The 22,063-nt window shown below is 46.6% G+C and overlaps 1 protein-coding gene across 1 annotated transcript in view; it reads right to left on the bottom strand.

Moving 5' to 3' along the window:
- RAB40C (RAB40C, member RAS oncogene family) overlaps positions 1-22,063 on the bottom strand; it is a 69,152-nt gene that overhangs the window by 26,175 nt on the left and 20,914 nt on the right. Inside the window, exons 3-4 of the mRNA XM_084641591.1 lie at positions 5,582-5,642; positions 1,411-1,471 (exon numbers count right to left, since the gene is read on the bottom strand). Coding sequence (XP_084497717.1) covers positions 1,411-1,471; positions 5,582-5,642 — 122 coding nt within the window. The remainder of the gene's footprint in view (positions 1-1,410; positions 1,472-5,581; positions 5,643-22,063) is intronic.

Below are 22,063 nucleotides of genomic sequence, written 5' to 3'. Positions count from 1 at the left end.
AGCCTAAGTTTATTTGGCTTAAGGGGACTTTATTCCATGGAGCATATCATTCTACCAGAGAGATTTAGTTAGTGATGCCATACTGCTGTGGTGACTAGGGACAACTATTCAGAGAACTGGGCAAGGTCTGAGTCATGAGATCTTAGATGTCAATGAGAGATGTTGGGTTAGACTGAGTCTCTACTCTGGAGCTGGGCCCAAAGCAGAGGTTCACATTCTACACTTGGGGGAATTCTGTGCCACTGAGGAATGCAGAATTTTGAAGAATTCCCTGTTTCCCCCGCAGAATTTCTGGCCTCCATTAGGGGCCACTGGACTCTGCAGAGCTCAGCTTCCAATGAGCAGAACGCCCAGCCTGGCAGGGCTGGAGGCTGCACGTTCTTGGATCCTCATTCTCCCAGGAAGGAGAGGGCCTGAGGGACCCAGCCAGTGACAAAGGGTGAGGAAAGGCAGGGCTGCACCACACCACGTCCCCTGGCGGAACAGTAAAGAAGTTGGGGGGAGTAAAGGCTCTGGGGATACTGGTGTCTGGGCTGGGGGTTGCACTGCAGCTGGGCTCTTGCGGGAGGGGGAATGTGGGTGTTTGGGCTGGGAGATGCCCAGTGGCTCGGCTCTGGGGGGGATGGGAGATGCGGGTGTCTGGACTAGGGGGCCCTCACACAGTCCCCTCCAGCACCCCAAATGAAACTGGATTGTTGTAGGTGTTTCATTAACTCTCTACTCCTGAGGGAATCTTTTTTGCTGTTATCTGTACTGTTGAGATACTTGTTGACAGTTATTTTGAAATCAATTACCAAAATAATTGAAACTGAAATTATTATATTGCGTTATTCTGACAAATAAAATATACAGAATTTTAAAATATTGTGCGTAAACTTCCCCCAGCAGTAACATTCTAAGCCTTCACCCCCACATTTTAAGGGCTGAGATACCACATCTAAACCAGCCTTCTGGTTTAAGGCCCAGGTCAAGTACATAAACTGAAGAGGCTCATTTTCTGGAACTGGAACAGACTAGATAAAGCTGGTCTCGTGAGTTTCCTGTCATTTGAGGCTTATCAAGTCAGCTTTCAGCCAAAATCCTGAACTCCAACCTAACCCTAACGCAGATCCAGTGCAAAGACTGCCCCACATGATCTATACTAGTAACCATACCTCCGCAGACCACCTACAGTGTGCTATCTAGTAGAGTGGAGCACTGTTTGTATTCCACTGCAATAGTATAAATCAACCCCCTAGAGAAAGTCTCCCCATTTGTGCATATGCTGATCAGAAGGGCAGGGCCAGGACATCAGAAGGGAAACATGAGATGCTGGATGGTGCTGTTGGGCATTAACTTGTTTCCCATTCGCCTGGAGAACTTTGATGGTGAGCAGGCCTAGTCCAGGGCAGCAATGCTGGTAGTGCTTACCTGAGCACCTCTGGAGTAGGATCTGAAAATGGTGCAGAATCTCCCCTGGCCAGATGTGTCCCTGAAACAGAAAATCCAACAAATTGAGAAGAGTTAGACGAGTCTCTCGTCAGTAGGGGGTTCTCCAGACTTAAGTATGAACCAACCCATCAGATAGTCACACCTGATCTCTTTGTATGTGCATAGTACCTGGCAGCTGGAGGGAATGCGTGCTGCTCTGCAAGATGCTTTTACGTGATTTTGGAAAGTTTTTCCTCCCCAATAGGTGACCACCTTTATGATATACCAGGAAGTCCCCTGCTGTAGTCATCATCCTTCCCGTGGAGCAGTACTCTATTTGCACCTTCTCAGCACTACTCCATGATTAGGGCTGCCAATTTATCACAGCATTTTTAAATCAAAAGTTACAAAGCAGTCATGGTAAATTTAATAAAAATCATGGATTTTGAGATTTTTAATAGAAAATGTTGTGATTGATGAGGAGGGGGTCACAGCAATGGGGCTGAAGAGCAAGCCCATCCTGCACTCACCCTGCAGCGGCGGCTCCCCACTCTGAGCATGGTGACCTGGCACACAGGGTGACAGCACCACTCAGGTTTGGACTGGCTGCCCCCTTGTCATGATGGGTGGGCCAAACAGGAGCGGTGCTGTGATCCTGCACACCAGGTCACCATACCCAGAGTAAGAAGCCGGAGCCAGGCCCAGTCCCACAGGACAGGAGCTGTCGCTGCAGGGTGAGTCACCGAGACAAAGACAAGTCAAGGACAAAACAGGAAAATCAACATATCCATAACAAACCTGCAGCCCTCTCCATGACGAACCAAGAGGCAAACCAAGTCACTATTCAAAAGGGCAGGGCATCTTCTCTTTAATTTCGCTCAGCTCCAAGTGAGACTGGCCTAGGAATCCCTTCTTTGGCAATGGTGCAGACCTAGCCTATGCTCTTAACATTTGTATTTAAACTTTTTTTTTTTTTTTGAAGTGGCAATGAGAAAGTCCTCCTTGAGCTCATCCATTCTGAAGCCCTTTTGAAAGGAAGCTGTATCAGTGACCCTTTCTGGCTATAGGAGAGACCTTTACACCCAGTCCTCCTTGAGTGTAAATCCACCATGTGTGCAGATACTTCACAACACACACCATTGGGAACAGCACACAGCAATACAACGTATTCTGCAGCACACAGGCACGACAGGGTGCGTTACAGACACTAAACACCTCAACTCTTTATTTGTAGGTATAAGTCATTCCTTGAAGTTTATTTAAAACTTGACATTAACACAGAATTTCAGTGAGCACTTGTGGACATCTGGGAGATTATGCTGGAGCACAGCATAGTGATCTAAGCAATGTCTACTGAAGTACAATCCGAGGTCAGGCTAACCAGACAGTGCACTGGGAGATCTTCTGGGCCTGTTGTGTCCATTCGATACTGATCTGGGAGGTGCACGTCAACAAGCAATGGGAATTCTGATCACCCTGGATCAAGTTTCCCAGAGACTCAATTTCAGACTCATCAGCTGCCTGATAGACTCAGATGTGCTTTAAGTTTCAACACAGCACTGCACTCAAATTAAGCTTTGAAATGTCACATTATGGAACCTGGGCATCACTGTGATAGCTCAATGTAGACTTCTGCTTAATGTGCAGCTGTGGTCAAAAAAAGCACACGAAATATTAGATTGCAAAAGGAATAAGATGGTGATTAATACTGAGATTATAATAATGCTGTTATATAAATGAAAAGGTGTGGCCTCATCTGCATAGTGCATGCAGTACTGCTCACTGCATCTCCAAAAAGATATTTCAGGATTAGAGGGGTTCAGATAAGGACAATGAAAAAGACAAAAGGCCTAGGAAAATTCTCCTCTGAAGAATTACTGAAAAGACTAGGACTGCTATCTTTGAAAGATGGCGAGTAAGAGGGGACATGATACATCGGGATTGCTATCTATATAAGCAGCAAAGGAAGACTGGGAACTTCTGTTCTCCCTGTCACATAACAGTGGGACAGTCAATCAAATGAAAAGGGGAATTCAAAGCTAGTAGAAGGAAACATCTTTTCACACATGTAATTGAACTATAGAACTCAGTGCAACAGAACACAGAGTCCAAGAACTTAACAGGATTCAAAAAGAGATGAACATTTACAGGAACAACAAATATCCAGTGTTTTCATAATGGTACACAATTTGTGGAAAGGATATTAAAACCTCATGCTTCAGGGCTTAAGTCAATCTCTATTAGATCAGGGTGAGACCTATATGCTTCAGGGTTCTTAGATGTTTCTCTGAAGCACCTGGTGCAGGCCCCTGATGCAAGATACTAGACTAGATGGACCACAAGTCTGATCCAGTCTTGCAATTCCTACTTGCCCACCAAGGACTCTTCATGCAAATATCATAGAATCATAGAATATCAGGGTTGGAAGGGACCCCAGAAGGTCATCTAGTCCAACCACCTGCTCGAAGCAGGACCAATTCCCAGCCAAATCATCCCAGCCAGGGCTTTGTCAAGCCTGACCTTAAAAACCTCTAAGGAAGGAGATTCTACCACCTCCCTAGGTAACCCATTCCAGTGTTTCACCACCCTCTTAGTGAAAAAGTTTTTCCTAATATCCAATCTAAACCTTCCCCACTGCAACTTGAGACCATTACTCCTCGTTCTGTCATCTGCTACCATTGAGAACAGTCTAGAGCCATCCTCTTTGGAACCCCCTTTCAGGTAGTTGAAAGCAGCTATCAAATCCCCCCTCATTCTTCTCTTCTGCAGGCTAAACAATCCCAGCTCCCTCAGCCTCTCCTCATAACTCATGTGTTCCAGTCCCCTAATCATTTTTGTTGCCCTTCGCTGGACTCTCTCCAATTTATCCACATCCTTCTTGAAGTGTGGGGCCCAAAACTGGACACAGTACTCCAGATGAGGCCTCACCAATGTGAAGGCCTCATCACTCTAGACCAATCACTCTCCATTCTCCTATACCTAGACCAATCACTCTCCATTCTCATTGTTCTCTGCTACAGAGTCATGTTATTGAAGTAAGCCCTGTTCAAGAAACTGAATGCAGTCTATGCCCTTTTAGTTTTGGGGTCTGTTCCCTTCTCATCATAGGGTTCCCCCTCACTCCAACTCTTAACCTAAAGGGTGGAAGCCAGGGCCCAACAAAATCCAGGGCCAGCTCTCTGAAAACAGACGTGGAGCCCCACAACTAGGTTCCTTTCCTTCTTTCCCTGTGTGATCTGGGAAGCTAGGCATTGTAGCCGAAAAAGGATTTTTTTTTTTTTTTTTAAGCGCGGGAAGGTTGTGTGGGAATCGGGTGACATGCTGGAGGAGGATGAAATGAGACCACACTGGGAATAGAGGATGGTGGTCTGGTTGCTGGGACTGGATGTGCAGATGGTGTCGGCTGACTATAGTTTTAGAGTGTGGGAATCCAGCTAACAAAAAAATTTGGTTATGTATCCCAAATTTTCATTAGTCACACACTGAAAAGAGGATCTGTATTAATGCTACAATGTGAGTTATATGATGAAGAGGGACACTAATTGCACCAAAGCAGCTTAGGTAAACTGTCTTGTCATATCAAGTCTTGTAAATGTCAGAGGTAAATGTCAGGGACTGGCGGTGGCTGATGCAACTAGGAATTGTGTTTCTTTTTCATTTGCTTAAACTGATGAAGTCTTTAAATGATATCCATTTAAAAAAGAACCTCTTCTGTTCAAAGACTCCTTACAATGGGGAGCTCAATTCAGTTATGCTTTCCCAGATTTCTGTAGAAGAGTGTTTTCCAGGCTATTCATGCATGACTCAGGTTGCAAAACCATTTCCCCTTGCCTGCTCCTTGTTTAAAAGTTTCAAGAACTCACCATTAGGAGGTGTTCGCAATACTTAGACTCAGACTACAACACAAATGTTGTTTAAACTCTTCATAAATCTGTTAGTCTTTAAGGTGCCACCGGACTCCTTGTTTTTGTGGATACAGACTAACAGGGCTACTCCTCTGATTCTAATGAAAAGGGGAATGAGCAGTAGGCTAGCATTTCTTACAGCATTACAAGTGAATTGAAGCATGCTTTCAAAAGCTATCTATATTCCCTCTTCAGTCACGCAGAGACGTCACCATGTTCGGAGACACTGGGCCTGCTGCCAAGATAGCTTAGAAACGTAAACTCACCAGAGTTCCAACTTGACCCTTCTGCCATCCAGCAAGATAGTGGTGGTCTTGTAGTCAATTCCTGCAAAGAAACGAATAAAAGCTGAACAAACACTGAGCAGGTCTTTAGAGACACAAACATGCAGTCTACTTTCCCCAGCTGCTGACAGTTCTATGGTTCAAAGGTTTGCAGAAGATAGTGTATCGGAAATGAAGCAGCATCAAGTACATATGGAGTGCTTGGAAGTAGAAGAGTGATCACTAAAGTAGCTCCACTGGAAAGCACTTTGCTTTGATGCAAGAATTACCCTTCCCCCAACCATGTTTAACCCTTTTCATCGTATCCAGGTCTTCCAGTCTTCGAGAAAAAACTGAAGATCCTGGTTACATGGAATTTATAGACTTGTACCACTACCCTGAATGACAGTGCTGAGTATTAAGTTCAAGCTTTTATGCTGATTAACTGGAGCGTTGGCAACTTTACATCAGAGGAGCTTTTAATTTATTTAGCCTGAGAACCAACAGTCTTCCTTTCAGCGAAAGGACATCACCTCCCGCAACTTTCACTAAGTGTAACTATGATCTAAAATTGATGCTGAGAGGTTCACCATGGAGACTGATTCTATGTTCAAAAAGATGAGACTGGAACATGCAACAGAATTGAATACTCTTAGAGAAACTACTATTGCAAATGTACTTCCAGGAAAAATGAGTTCTTATCTCACTAAAAAGTCAGACTTAGTGACAAAGGCACTCGCTCAAATTTCACTGTATTAGAAGAACAGTTACCGCCTCCCTTATCACCTACATCAGAGGTGGGCAAACTACAGCCCGCAGGACCATCCTGCCTGGCCCCTGAGCTCCCAGCCTGGGAGGCTAGCCCCTGGCCCCTCCCCTATTGTCCCCCCTCCTCCACAGCCTCACCTCACCGTGCCACCAGCGCTCTGGCCCGCTGCTCCTCCCGGGCAGCGCAGTGACATGGCTGGCTCCAGCCGGGCGACAGGGTTGCGAGCTCCTACCACTCTGAGCGGCATGGTAAGGGGGCGGGAAGATTGAATAAGGGGCAGGAGATCCTGGGGGGCAGTCAGGGGACAGGAAGGTTTGGATGGGGAGGAGGTTCAGGGGGTGGTGGTCAGGGGATGGGGAACGGGGGTGGGGGGGAGGTTGGATAGGCGTGGGAGGCCCGGGGGGGGGGGGGCTGTCAGGGGACAGGGAGAGAGACAGGGTTGGATAGGCGTGGCAGTCCCAGGGGGCCTGTCAGGGGACTGGGAGCAGGGGGGTTGGATAGGGGGTGGGATCCCGGGAGGGGGTAGTCAGGGGACAAGGAGCAGAGGGGGTTGAATGGGTAGGGGGTTCTGAGCGGGGCAGTCGGGAATGGGAGGGGGCGGGGGCCAGGCTGTTTGGGGGGGGGGGCACAGCCTTCACTACCTGGCCCTCCATACAGTTTTGCAAATCGCAATGTGGCACTTGGGCCAAAACGTTTGTCCACCCTGACCTACATTCATGTCACGATAAGGAGACTGCAACACACACTACAGGATCGCACAGCATTACATCAAAATCAGTTTGAGAACCATGCTCCAAACCACAAGGGGCGAGTCCAAAAACTCCTACGGCTAAATCTGCTGAGAAGTCAGAAATGTATTGCAGCACCTCATGGCTGCTTTGTTTCTGCAGAAAGGATCAATGTAGGAGAGTCATCTCAAGTCTTGTAAATGTCAGGGACTGGTGGTGGCTGATGCAACTAGGAATTGTGTTTTTTTTCCATTTGCTTAAACTGATGAAGTCTTAAAATGATATCCATTTAAAAAGGAACCTCTTCTGTTCCAAGACTCCTTACAATGGGGAGCTGAATTCAAAGTTACGCTTTCCCAGATTTCTGTGGAAGTGTGTTTTTCCAGGCTATTAATGCATTGCTCAGGTTGCAATACCATTTCACCTTGCCTGCTCCTTGTTTAAGTTTTAAGAACTCACCAGTAGGAGGTGTTCACAATACCTAGACTTAGGGCATGGCCACACTTGCAGATGTAGAGCGCTTTGAGTTAAACCCGCCTTCGGAGAGCATAGTAGGGAAAGCGCTGCAGTCTGTCCACACTGACAGGAACAAGTCCACTGACGTGGCCACATTTGTGGCACTTGCAGCGGCATTGGAATTAGTGCATTATGGGCAGCTATCCCACAGAGCACCTCTTCCCATTCTGGCGCTATGGCTTGTGGGAAGGGGGCGGGTCATTCTGGGCCCTGTCCCAATGCCCCGTGATGCATCGCTTCGCATCCCAGCAATCCCTGTGCTTCCATCCACATTTGGCACCATCTTTCAAAGTTTTTTGTACTGCACGCGCTGTCTTTCCTTTCGGTCTGCGGGAATGGAGCCTGAACTGCTGAGGAGTATGCTGATGAGTCTTGCCAGCACGTCACATTTGTCAGTCGAGTTATTCCTTATGATCCAAAGTGACAATGAGGGCTCCGACGATATCAACTCGAGTAACGCATATGACACGAGTTTGCTTGTGGCATTCACAGACATGCTCATCACCGTGGAACACTGCTTTTGGGCTTGGGAAACAAGCAATGAATGGTGGGATCACATCGCCATGCAAGTCTGGGATGACGAGCAGTGGCTGCAGAACTTTCGGATGAGAAAAGCCACTTTCATGGGACTGTGTGAGGAGCTTGCCCACACCCTGCAGCGCAAGGACACAAGATTGAGAGCTGCCATGATGGTGGAGAAACGGGTGGCTATTGCAATCTGGAAGCTGGCAACTCCAGACAGCTACCGATTTGTCGCTAACCAGTTTGGAGTGGGAAAGTCGACCATTGGAATTATGTTGCAAGGCCATTAATCACATCCTGCTCAGAAGAACCGTGACTCTTGGAAACGTGCATGACATTGTGGACAGCTTTGCACAAATGGGTTTCCCTAACTGCGGAGGGGAAATAGATGGCACGCATATTCCAATTCTGACACCAGCCCACCTAGCCTCCGAGTATGTTAATCAGAAGGGGTATTTCTCCAAGTGCTTGTGGACCACCGTGGGCGTTTCACTGACATTAACACAGGCTTGCCTGGAAAGGTGCATGACGCACGCATCTTTCGTAACACTGGCCTGTTCAAGAAGCTGCAAGCTGGGACTTTTTTCCCCAGACCAGAAGATGACCATAGGGGATGTCGAAATGCCCACTGTGATCCTTGGAAACCCAGCTTACCCTTTAATGCCGTGGCTCATGAAACCCTACACAAGGAGCCTTGAGAGCAGCAAGGAGCAGTTCAACAACAGGCTGAGCTGGTGCAGAATGACTGTGGAGTGTGTGCTTTTGGCCATTTAAGGGCTGCTGGACCTGGCCGATGACAGCATCCCCGCGGTTATATCCGCGTGCTGTACCCTCCATAATATTTGTGAAGGGAAGGGCAAACAATTCACTCAGGCATGGAACTCTGAGGTTTAACACCTGGAGGCTGAATTTGAACAGCCAGAGAGCAGGGCTATTAGAGGGGCCCAGCACGGGGCTGCAAGGATTAGGGATGCCTTGAGGGAGCAATTTGAGCCTGAAAGCCACCAGTAATGTCTGGTGCCCTGCACAGGAGTGAAGTGCAGTGGTTCCAATATTAGTAGGAATCTGTGTTTGCTATGCTGACTTGCAATGCCTGTTTCTTTCCTGGGCTAAAGTATCCTTTACTTTATGTAATAATAAAGAATGTTTTCAAAGCCAAAAAAAATCCATTTATTGAAAAGAAAATCCATTTATTGAAAATAAAAAACTGCTTGGGAAACAGAAAGGGCAAGGGGGTGGAGTGGGTAACGGTACAATCATAAGTTTCTGTATGTCCTGTTCTCATACTCAGACTTTCTGTCTGGAGTGCTGTGCAATGAGTGCTACACTTCAGGATGTTATACTGCATGGTGATGGGGGTTGAGTGCAGTGGGTAACGGTTGTAGTTTTCAAGGCTGGGTGGTGAAGCTACAGGTGTTGGAGGCAGTTGGTGGCAGTAAGAACCCGGATGTTGGGGAAAGTGGGTAGGAGGCGACATGGGTGCACAAGGGAAAGAGTTTTGGGACAAGGGCTGTGGGTGGGGGGGAGGGGTAGTGCTCAGCCTGCATGGCTCTGAGCGCTGTGATAGAGTCCGCTTGGCGCTCCATTATGCTTATCAGCTGATCCATGCTTTGCTGCCGAAGTACTGCGCTTTTGTGCCGGTGCTCCTCATTCTGCTGGCAGATCCGCCTTTCACTGTCCCGCCACTCCTGCACTTTTCGATTTTCATTACCTGAATGCTGCATTACTCCATGCAACATGTCTTCCTTGCTTCTACGTGGCCTCTTTCTGAGTCTTTCGAGTCTTTCAGCCGGTGATAGCATGGATGGATGAGATCTCAAGGTTGCATCTGTAAAGGCAAAATGCAACACTTAACAGAGGCAGCATTCTTCACACCAGACAGAGCAATGATTCCTTGTACTTAAGGGCAAGCACAGTCTACACAATAGCATAATTTGCCCGTTCCAAAGTGAGCACACAACTCACAAAATGGTGAGTAAGCACAGGGTCAAGCGTGACTGGTGCTGGTGATTGTTTCACGGCTGTACTGTCCTCTGGGTTTCTGTGCCTTGGGGAGAGCCAACAACGGCAGGGGGCCCCTATACTGAACACTGTCCCCACATTTTCCACAGGAGTTTGTCCTGGAAGATATCTTGCTGCTGAGGGTGACCTGGGAAGCAAGGGAGGGTCTTCTACTGCAGTGTGGCTTCTGCCCTGGCCCAGATGCAGCTTGCCTGTGTGCAGTAATTGTCCCCCCACCACTCATGGCACAGTGGTGTAGACAAGTTGTCCCAGTAAGGCTAAGGACCACAGTGGCTCTCCCGAGAAACCTGCGCAAGTGCATTGCCCATGTTCTGGATGAGACCTTTGAAGAGATCACTGAGGCCGATTACCGCGATGTGAGAGAGCACATCAACACCCTATTTTGCATCTAGGCATGCATGCAGCCCAAACCCTCCTCGCCCCAAGAGCCCGCACCGAATAACTTCCTTCCCAAAATAAAAGCTGCTTACCGGGAACCTCCTCTCGTGTTTGTCCTTCCACAAGCACCGGCCACCATGACTGGCTACCTTCCTCCTGGCTTGAGAGCAGCTGCTGGCTGCATGCATGCATCTAGGGATTCCAGGGTGTCTTCCTCCATCTCAGCACCCTCGCTCCCGCTTTGCTGCTCCTCCTCCTCCCCCTGCCTTGTTGCACTGGACTCTGAAGTGTCGATGGTGGTCCTCGGAGTGGAGGTGGGGTCACCCCCATGTATCGCATCCAGCTCTTTGTAGAAATGGCAGGTCGAAGGGGCAGCACCGGAGCAGCGGTTTGCCTCACGGTAGGCATTCCGCAGCTCCTTCACTTTAATCCTGCACTGCAGTGCGTCCCGGTCATGGCCCCTTTCCATCTTGTCCCTTGATATCTGACCGAAGGTATCATAATTCCTATGGCTGGAGCGCAGCTGGGACTGGACAGCTTCCTCCCCCCAAACACTGATGAGGTCCAGCAGCTCACCATTGCTCCATACTGGGGATCGCCTGGTGAGTGGAGGCATGGTCACCGGGTAAGATTCGCTGAGAGCACTCCAAGCCTGGCTGAGCAAACAGGAAGGGAATTTTCAAAATTCCCAGAGAATTTAAAGGGCAAGTCTGACGGTTGGTCACCTGAGGGCAGGGCAGTAGAATTCAAAGTGATGACCAGAGTGGCTAGAACACGCATTGTGGGACACTTATGGGGGCCGATCAGAGCACACTAACAGACCAGGGTGTCCACACTGGTGCCGCGGTGCTCCAGCGGGGGCGCACCAAATGTTATTCCACTCACCGAGGTGGAGTACCAGGAGCGCTTCAGCTGCAGAGTCAGAGCGCTCTACGTGCCTGGCCAGTGTGGACGGGTAGTGAGCTAGCGCGCTTGGTAAATGCACTCCTTTAATGCACTCTAACTTGCAAGTGTAGCCAAGCCCTTAGACTACAACACATTGTTTAAACTCTTCATAGTTTAGTCACTTGGCAGTGAAAGTTGTTAGTCTAAGATGAACCATGCGACTCGTATGCTACTTGGGTCAAGTAGGGCAATGAGCACTCTTCCTCTAGAAATGCTTGGAAAAGGATCAGTCTGAAGTAGGACGTAGTTTATAAATGTTGCTAAAAATCTGAACCAGAATTCTATTGAGCCATAGGCTCAACAGCATAGAAATACCCAAAAAGTTCCTGACATAGACCATGTTTAACAGTTAAGTCCCATTTATGTGAAGACGTTTGAAAACTTTTGGATAAACAAGGATTTTTGTTAAAGATCAGGGAGTCAGTCTGCTTGCCGTGTCCCTCAGTTTTAGAGGAAGCTGAATCTCCTTCCAAAGTATTTGAATGGAAAAGGCTACAACATTCCCAGTGAGCACACCCCTCCCCTTTAAAACTAGCCAACATGCTGTTCATCACACCACAGGTATGTGGGGAACAGAGTGCATCCCACAAAGCCAGCTGGTTTCAGGTGTGGAGGGAGCCAACTTGCTGCTCTTCAGTGCTCTGGATTTAGGGAGCCTGGAGGGTAGTGAAGTTTACATTCCCAGTGGCAGCACTGTAAAGAGAGCTTAGGCTACAGTCCAACCCTGTTTAACCAAGCAGAGTGCCATCTTCATAGACAGAACCTACCATGTTAGGGCTCAGCCTTTCTTCCCCTCCAGCTAGATTTCTCAAGTCTGGAATTAAAAAACAGCCAGCTGTCAAGTTACCAAGTGCATTTCCTCTCTCCTGGAACAAAAGTCCTTCCCTGATAACCTATTAATAGCCACAAGTTTGGTCAATAAAGCATTCCCCCCCCCCCCCCCCCCGTCATCAGACTTCTGCTGATGAAAAGTTAGATTTGAGCTCTGATTGGGGGGCTATAAAAAGCCATAAAGATAATTATCTTGAATTCCAACTATTTCCAGTACTTAACCACACAGTACATACAGTTTATATTTTAGCTTCACCTGGAGACAAGCTACTGATCTGGATTTACTTCCATAGATAAAGATCTCTCGAGTCCCAGTCCACACGCTACTTGAGAACTGTCAGTCCAGTCCCACTGCATTAATGCTGGTGAAAGCTTGCTCCCGCCCATAAAGGACAGACACTGTAAGAAAACATCCTACCAAATATCCCTTAATGGAACACTGACCACCCCAGACACAGCATTACTCTGAGGGGGTTCTGTTGGGGGACAGAACTAATTAAGAATGCTGCCTTGTTTCAGCTGTAATGCCCCTGGAGGCTCTGCTGCATACAGAGGTGCCCTGCTGTTTTTCATGCGCCACAGCTCTTTGCATGAGGAAAGCACTCAGACGGAAAGCCCTCTGTGCCAGCATTCAATTGCATTAATGGAACACTTGTAAAAGTGCTAAACCAAGCTGACTACAGGGAATAGCAGCATACTCTTATGGGTGCAAAGGCCATGTGTTTCCAAAATACCTTTGCCAGGGTGAAACTAATCACTTGGCTATTGTTTCTTTTAAAAGCTAGCAGTGCTTGATTGGTTCAGGGAGGGTGGAATATGCAGGCTCGAATACAAACAGCAAAAATACAAGCCCATTAAAGGAAGAAAAAGCGCTATATGTAGCCTCCACTTTCATTAGGCGCCTACTCTGTACATGAAAAAAAAATTCCTAGTACATCCTGAACAGGCAGCAATTACCCTGTTGTGAATTTATGCTGGTTAGTCATAGCACCAGCACTTGCTGCAGTTCTATGTAAAAACAGTCTGTGTACGTTAAAGAATCAAAACAGACTAAGAGAAGGTCTTTGGGCCTGAGCACATTTACAATAAAAGCATTAAGCAATGGGCAAACATCTCTATCAGGAGGTTACCTAGCAGCCTCTTGCACTCCTACTTCAGACATAGGTGTGTTAGATGCCTAGATAGAGGCAGAGGGTTAAAGCAGTAGCCCTTCATCTCAAAGCCTTTGTTCAAATGAGTGAGTTTGGGGGGTTTCACTTTAGCCTCCCTCCCAGCAGGCCTCTTACCACATGACTAAATCAGACACTGCTAAGACACAGCTGGCAGTCTGGGTCTCACTCAAGCAAACAATAGAAAGAGTGGGCCATGATAGAGGTACATTGGCAAAGCTGTGTAGCAGAAGCTAAGAGCACCTGCTCCCACTAAGCCTGACTCTAGGCAAATGACAGTCTCAGTCATTAAAACAAGTAAAATAGAAAAATTAAGTGTGTAACAGAGATCTGGCTGGTGAAAAATGTGATAGCATTCTCCTAAGACTGTACTAAAATAGAATCAGACCAGACATCTGAACGTTTCCTCTCTTTTTAGGTGATGGAGTCCCATTTCCTGCCAACTGAGGAAGGGTCCCTAGAGTATTTCTAGTGCTTTGCTCAGTTAAATTTTAAATGTCTTATGCAATGGTACACAGCAAGGAAAGTATCAAGTCTGCCTCCAACTCTGCACTTAAAGGTTCAGGCAGCTGCCCATAATTTCTGTTTACAACAGTTTAGTTAACTCCTAAAGGCAGCCCATATATTTTTCTGTGGTGCTTATTCCTTGGTATTTAAGTGCTGGAAAGGGAAATTGCATTTAGTGTTGCATACCAGCCACACCCATTGATCACTATCACAGCACCCTGCAAGTTTGAGAAGCCAGGAATTTGTATTAGACCAAGTCAAAATCAAGACACTTCTATATCTGCTAGACTTTTCTATTAAAATATATTGGTGTCTAAATACTAACTGGTAACTTGAGTCTTAGTAAACTGAACCACCACTACAGCTTGCATAGTTTCAAGTGCTCTTGCTGACCTTATCACTAATCATGACTGGCAGTCACAAAATTTCCGCATCCTGTATCAACACCAATCTAAAGGTACCTGATCATTGTTGGTGGGGGTGGAGGAATATATATGTTACATGCAATTGCAACATTTCAGAGGTGTCATTTGGAAAAACATGTACATCTGCACAGAGCTGTATAGGTCTGGCCTACAGGACTAAATAAGATTCCTTCAAGAGCGTTAGCCTGCAAGATTGTGCCTTTCATGCCCTTGTTGTAGGTAGCTCAGTCTGTTCGAGCAGTATGCTGCATATGTCTGCAGCTTCCTGCTGGGCTGGCGGGAGGCTAATGCTCATACGACCGTGCAGGAACACTGGCAGCCCCATCAAATCCATGGGTATCCCTTACTGCTCCTGGGAGTTACAGTCATGGCAGAGGCACCCGAAGTCCTATCTTGCAACACTGGCACAGCCAGGTGCAGGACCCACCCATCTGTACTTTATTATTTGTTTTTAGAGAAACCATCAACCAGAGGCAGCAGATGGGTCATACAGCTGAATAACTGACAGAGTCCACATGTCAACCATTGCAGGAAAGGGGAATTGCTAGACTGGTACTGACACAGCCTTGCAGCAGTAATCTAAAGTCTCACTAGTGCACAACAGAGCAGAACACTCCTTTAAGGTTTTCGAATCTGCAGCCCTGTTCCATACACGTACCCATACGTACTACCGCATTCCCGTCTGAAACCGAGACGCACATCACGCTCACTCAACTCAACAGTTACCATTTTAATTTTTAAAAGATTATACACGTTTTAATCCTATTAGAGCAGAGGTGTTCCCTTCGGCAGTATGTGTCCAACTACAGCTACCAGGCGTTTGCTCCCCATTGAAAGCATCAGGCTAGACCAGACAAGTGAGCCAGGTGGAGTCATGCTTGATTTGCTGCACATTTGCTACAACAGATCCACAGTTCAAGTGTGCAGGGTTATGCTTTTCTTTTTGTCCCATTGATTTTGCAACTGAGAGATGAGTCAGGACACAGTATTTTCATGTTCATCTGCCACTAGATGCCACTGTCGCACAGAAAGTTTTGGCAATGCAACAACCTACTGCTCAGCCATGCCAACGGGTCTAGAGGAGGGCTGATCTTAATTGGTCAGCTTCTAAAGAAAGTTTGAAATTGATTTCGGAGAGAGTTAAACTGTGGTTACAGAGTTTCCCCCCCTTTGAACGTACAGTCTATCAGTAGCACACTACAGCTCATTTTGAAATAGGTGTCTCATAGGTTAGCCAGAACTAGTTTTGATTCCATGCCGAACATATCTACTAACAAGCCCCATACTTGCTACTATTGTGGCATATGCAATATCTATGAAACAGTCCGATAGCTGTGGCTGCTAGGTAGCCTTTTCCTACCCTCAGGGTGCACAATACCATGAAAAATATATTCTGATGTAAGGCTTATGTCTTTTTATTGGTTGAGGATAAGATCACTTAATATCTTGTTGGAAATATTTTGGACATGTTGCAATGGATGAAGCCTGAAAAACCAGTGTGAGCTGTTGTCTCTAGGCCAGAGTGCATGCTAGCTCTTCTGCTATCTTTCTAAGTCAACTACAGCCCGTTAGACACTTGAAATTTTGTAAGTAACTAAAACTATTTGGCATAAGACGCTGTAACTGAAGGTGAAAGACCACCATATCAGACACATTCCTCCTATGGTTGCCAGGCATCTGGTTTTCGACCGGAATGTCTGGTCGAAAAGGGACCCTGGTGGTTCTGGTGAGCACTGCTGACTGGGCCGTTAAAAGTCCAGTTGGTGGTACAGCGGGGCTAAGGCAGGCTGCCTGCCTGCCCCGGCTCCACATGGGTCCCAGAAGCTGCCGGCATGTCCCTGTGGCCCCTAGGCGCAGAGGTGATCAGGGAAGCTTTATGCACTGGCTCTGCCCCAAGCGCCAGCTCCGCAACTCCCATTATCCGGGAACTGCAGCCAATAGGAGCTGCACGGGTGGTGCCTGCTGGCACAGGCAGCTCACACCATACAATGCACAGAGCTGGCTAGCTGCCCCAGTGCCTAGGAGCTGGACATGTCAGCTGCTTCTGGGAGCCACATGGAGCCAGGAAGCCTGCCTTAGCTCTGCTGCACTGCCGACCGGGAGCCATCTAAGTAAGCACTGCCCGACTGCAGCCCGCACCCTGAACCCCCTCCTGCACCAATGCCCTGCCCCAGCCCTGAGCCCGCTCCTGCGGTCCAAACCCCTTGGCTCCAGGCCAGAGCCCCCTCCCGCATCCTGAACCCCTCATTTCTGGCCCCACCCCAGAGCCTACCCGCTCCCTCACCCCACCCCCCTGCCCCAGCCGGAGCCCTCACCCCCTCCCACACCCCAGCCCCGTGAAAGTGACTGAGGGAGTGGGGATGGAATGGGGGGGGGAGGAGGGGACTCAGAGAAGGGGCCTCAGAGAAGGGGCAGGGCAGGGCAAGGCAAAGGTGTTCAGTTCTGTGCAATTAGAAAGTTGGCAACCCTAATTCCTCCCCTTTGACTAGTAAATTTTGAATCCCTGATGCACTTTTAGGTGGACCAGGGATTACCAGTATTATGGAAGCTTTCAGACCCTGCTCCTAAAGGATTCCAAACCCATGTGATTTCTTTTGGTTTGTCTGTGATAAGAACAGCCATTAGCTATAAGGAAAGTTAAAGCCAGCATTTTTCATGGGAAAATGCAGCCACCTTCAGGAGAGCGGGATCAGTCATACATTGCAGGATTCTCTGACCAACATACCAAAACTGAACACAGGACCCTTGATGGTAAAAGGGACATCAACTTTAGAAGAATTACACTTCCAAAATAAAATTGTGTACCTGCCAGTGTTAACTCCAAGACTTAAAATGCCATGCATTTGGCAACACTTAATAAGTATCTCTGGTTTTGATTGCCAGTTACATCTCCACAGCTGTGCATGCTAATGGACGAGCTCATCTATGTACTTTTACCAGGCCCTTCAAGAGAGTTTGGTTTGGCTTGCTGCTGCAGCCAACAGGCCGCAGGCATGTATGTGCACAGAGCAGGATGGTGGTGGTGGAGACAGAGAGGGTGTATGCTCCCAGGCCCATCCTCTCTCCCTTGTTCAAAATATCTTTAAATAGATCAGGAGGGAAGCGTGCATGTACACACACACCTGTCCCTTAAAAAAGAAAAATCAACTCCAGCCAGAATACTGAATAGGTGCACTATCAAATCAGATTCTTTTACTCAGTTAAAAAATATTTTAGTTGACGGTCCCTGTAAATACTCACTGCTCTCAGCCCAGTATTTGCTCAGAAGAACAGAAGGTCTTGTTTTTGTTTTTAAAACTTTGGATGCTTTAAAAGGTGAACTACCAACGTTTTTTGTTGTTGTTGAATTGAAGTTGTGCCTTTTACTGGTTCTCATGACAGGGACCTGGCAAGGATACTCTTCCCTTTGAAAGAAATCAGATTAAACTTTTAGGACTGAAAAGGTTTTTGTCCAAGTCTACGGCCAGAGCAGTAGAAATGAGTGCATGCCCTTTTTCTCCTTTGTACATAGAATCATAGAATATCAGGGTTGGAAGGGACCCCAGAAGGTCATCTAGTCCAACCCCCTGCTCAAAGCAGGACCAATTCCCAGTTAAATCATCCCAGCCAGGGCTTTCTCAAGCCTGACCTTAAAAACCTCTAAGGAAGGAGATTCTACCACCTCCCTAGGTAACGCATTCCAGTGTTTCACCACCCTCTTAGTGAAAAAGTTTTTCCTAATATCCAATCTAAACCTCCCCCACTGCAACTTGAGACCATTACTCCTCGTTCGGTCATCTGCTACCATTGAGAACAGTCTAGAGCCATCCTCTTTGGAACCCCCTTTCAGGTAGTTGAAAGCAGCTATCAAATCCCCCCTCATTCTTCTCTTCTGCAGGCTAAACAATCCCAGCTCCCTCAGCCTCTCCTCATAACTCATGTGTTCCAGTCCCCTAATCATTTTTGTTGCCCTTCGCTGGACTCTCTCCAATTTATCCACATCCTTCTTGAAGTGTGGGGCCCAAAACTGGACACAGTTCTCCAGATGAGGCCTCACCAATGTCGAATAGAGGGGAATGATCACGTCCCTCGATCTGCTCGCTATGCCCCTACTTATACATCCCAAAATGCCATTGGCCTTCTTGGCAACAAGGGCACACTGCTGACTCATATCCAGCTTCTCGTCCACTGTCACCCCTAGGTCCTTTTCCGCAGAACTGCTACCTAGCCATTCGGTCCCTAGTCTGTAGCTGTGCATTGGGTTCTTCCGTCCTAAGTGCAGGACCCTGCACTTATCCTTATTGAACCTCATCAGATTCCTTTTGGCCCAATCTTCCAATTGGTCTAGGTCCTTCTGTATCCTATCCCTCCCCTCCAGCGTATCTACCACTCCTCCCAGTTTAGTATCATCCACAAATTTGCTGAGAGTGCAATCCACACCATCCTCCAGATCATTTATGAAGATATTGAATAAAACCGGCCCCAGGACCGACCCTTGGGGCACTCCACTTGATACCGGCTGCCAACTAGACATGGAGCCATTGATCACTACCCGTTGAGCCCGACAATCTAGCCAGCTTTCTACCCACCTTATAGTGCATTCATCCAGCCCATACTTCCTTAACTTGCTGACAAGAATACTATGGGAGACCGTGTCAAACATCATACTGGAAGCCCTATTCACAATGGAAAAAGAATGACCCTATATCCCTGTTTAAAGATGACTGTTACTAGCACCATGATAGTGCTTTTTTTGGATCAATGTGAACAGATTGTTCTTCCCTCCCTCAAGGGCTGTGCTAAGCCAGCCCCTAAAGGCTAATAGCCCTAGGTAATACTTCCCGCTTATATCTACACAGCATGTTTACAGAGGAGGGCAAATATAATTTTGCCGATGGGGAAACATGCACAGAGGTAAAGTGACTTAGACAAGCTCAGGGTAAACATAATCCCCAACCAGTCCCTTGTCGCCAACCCCACAATTTGCCCGCCTGGTTTTGACCTGCCCCATCGCCAATGGTCCCTGTTGAGCAGGTATTGGACCAGGCAAGGTCTCCGTGCAGCCAACCAGTATCGCTCGGGCTTTCGTGACAGCCCTTTGTGCAGTTGTGGTGCAGTACAGGCAATGACGCACAGTGTCGATGAATGCCTGACGACTAGGGTCCGCGGTGGCCTAGAAGAACTGCATCACGCCACTGAAGATGCCATCGCTTAGCTAGACGATGAACAGTGGTCTCCATGCTTTATCTACAGGACCACACTGCCTATAAGTAGTCTACAAAACACTGTAATAAACAGTTCTAGCACAGTTGTTTGAATGCTGCCATAGCCTGAAATTTCTTTGAGCAAAATGGAAAAAGCTTTATAGCTTATCTATCCATAAGCCTGGGCCTGGAGAGACTCTTAGCCATTGTGATGTTCTGGACCAAAGAAAATAATCCCCAAAACCCCACCCCAAAGACACAAACCAACCCTCCTTGTATTGGGTTATTTATAGCTTTAACATATGCTTGCTTTCTTCCCAGAAATTCTTAAGTCATTTGTTGCTGGGGAATGTATATTTGTTGCATGAATTGTACATTGATCTGAAATGCTTTGTTACATATGTTCACATACATGCTTTTTACCACTCAGGGGCTGGTGAATCTGGTCTTCATAGTAGTTTAAATTTAATAAAATTTTTGCATTAGCAAAAAAGCCAAAACCAAAACATCTCCGCTAAAATTCATTAAAAATAAAAAGCCTAGCTCTTACATATCACTTTTCAACAGTAGATTTCAAAATGTTATACAAAGACACAATCTGCAAAATAAGAATCGTTCAACTTCATAAATAAACTATTATTCATTTTGGCTCAGTTAGAAATCCAGAAGGAGAAAAAAGTTAATTGGCTCATTTGACTTTATCCTATATAGGATCAACATTTTAAAGCTTCATTGTTCTACCCTCCTTAGAAGAGCAAAGGACGACCCCTTTTAGTGCATCAGTAAGCAGATGGGAAATAAGGTAAGCTAAGTAGAATTCTGTAACCTAGTCTCGCTCATATGGCTCTCTAGAACTAGCAGATTGCTGTTTAAACAGCAGACATAATTAGAGCAGAAGGTGCACGACTCCAGGACTCTAGAGACAGCTACTGGAATGGATTTGGACTCTCAGCTGGCAAATCCTAATGAACAACATGTGGCAAGCCCACTGAGCCTCTGGAGAAGGAATCAGATGCACTGGGATGTATTATCCTTGCCTCACAATCCATCTAGTAGTCTCAGTCACAAGAGGAAACAAGAGATGCTGTGACAGTGCTCTGCTGCAAAAGGAGGAAGAGACACTGGGTAAGAAGAATATAAATATCCTGGGAGCCAAGGTCAGTTATTAGAGAGAAGGTGGGTGAGGTAATATCTTTTATTGGACCAACTTCTCAAAGAGCTCTCCCCAACAGAAGTTGGTCCAATAAAAGATATTACCTCACCCACCTTGTCTCTCTGAACTTTGCTTAGACAGGATAGTTATGTTATTAATATTTACAATGCCAATGAGCTACTATACTGCAGGTCAGAGTATGGGGAAATTCTCAGGAAGGTATGAAAATAAAAGTGACTGTGGGTCCTTGGTACAGACCATTAGCACTGGAAGAAGAATGGTTACTGGAGAGTTTGGTCCAGAAATCCTTAGTTATGTTTTATTTCCTCTGTTTTGTTTTAAACCTACTCAGATACCCAACCATGTTAACATACAATCAAACATGTAAAGAGCTAAATGACACAGAACTTTGGGATTCCCTATTTTCTGGATCACAAAGGATAAGCGATCCTGGATCTATTTCTTTCTTACAAGGAAGAACTGATTCAGAGCCGTATGGAAAATTGCTACCAGTGACCACAGGCTATCTGAATTCATCACTACAAGGAATATATTCACAGAATACATCTGTATAAGGGTAAACTCTTTGAGGTACGCACCATACAATGAAACAAATGGGAAAGTCTCTGAACTTCTAGTCAATGGAATTGTGATCAGTAAGGACAGGTGTATAATCAGTAAGCCTCGACAGTTCTCCCATTACCATCACCGGACCTGAACAACAGAATTAGAGGTTAAAAGGAACATTATATAGATTTGATAGTGTTACAAAAATTTCTTTATGGAGTCAAAACTTGCAGTACAACTGTAAAAAAGTAGCGATGTATCAAGTTGGGGGAAGTGCTAAGTGGGGCACAAACGGGGATTTGAGTTAGATCTCTACTGAAGTTTTCATGAATATCTGAAATGTTACTAAAATTCACATCCTTAACTGGGAGATACTGTCAGTCTCAGGGAGGACACATACAAGAGGGCAGCTAGGGAAATATGAACAGAAAGTAGATGAGTCACATTTTTGGAAGAGATGCTTTCCATGTCTCGTGGCTTGCAATTTCAAAGATCCTGTGGGAGAGAAAAACCTAATTTCTAGCCCTAGAGTCCAAAAAACAAGGAAGAACAACAGCGAGCATGTTAGATGTGGGACAGCAAAAAAGAAGCCAATGCAATTTTGGGCCCCATTGGAATGTCATGAAGCAGGGAGTTAAGACAGAGTTTCCTAAACTGTGGACAACTGGTAATCCATGGGAAACTGGCTGGCCACATGGTAAAAAAAATCTCCTGGTTTCCAGTACAGATAGAGCACACCTGGGAGATTATAGAAGGGACACTTAGTGCAC

The sequence above is a fragment of the Lepidochelys olivacea genome, assembly GCF_965140295.1.
Source record: "Lepidochelys olivacea isolate rLepOli2 genome assembly, chromosome: 10".
Taxonomy (NCBI): domain Eukaryota; kingdom Metazoa; phylum Chordata; order Testudines; family Cheloniidae; genus Lepidochelys; species Lepidochelys olivacea.
Note: the sequence above shows the minus strand (reverse complement) of the source record. Positions and strands in the feature narration are given on the sequence as shown.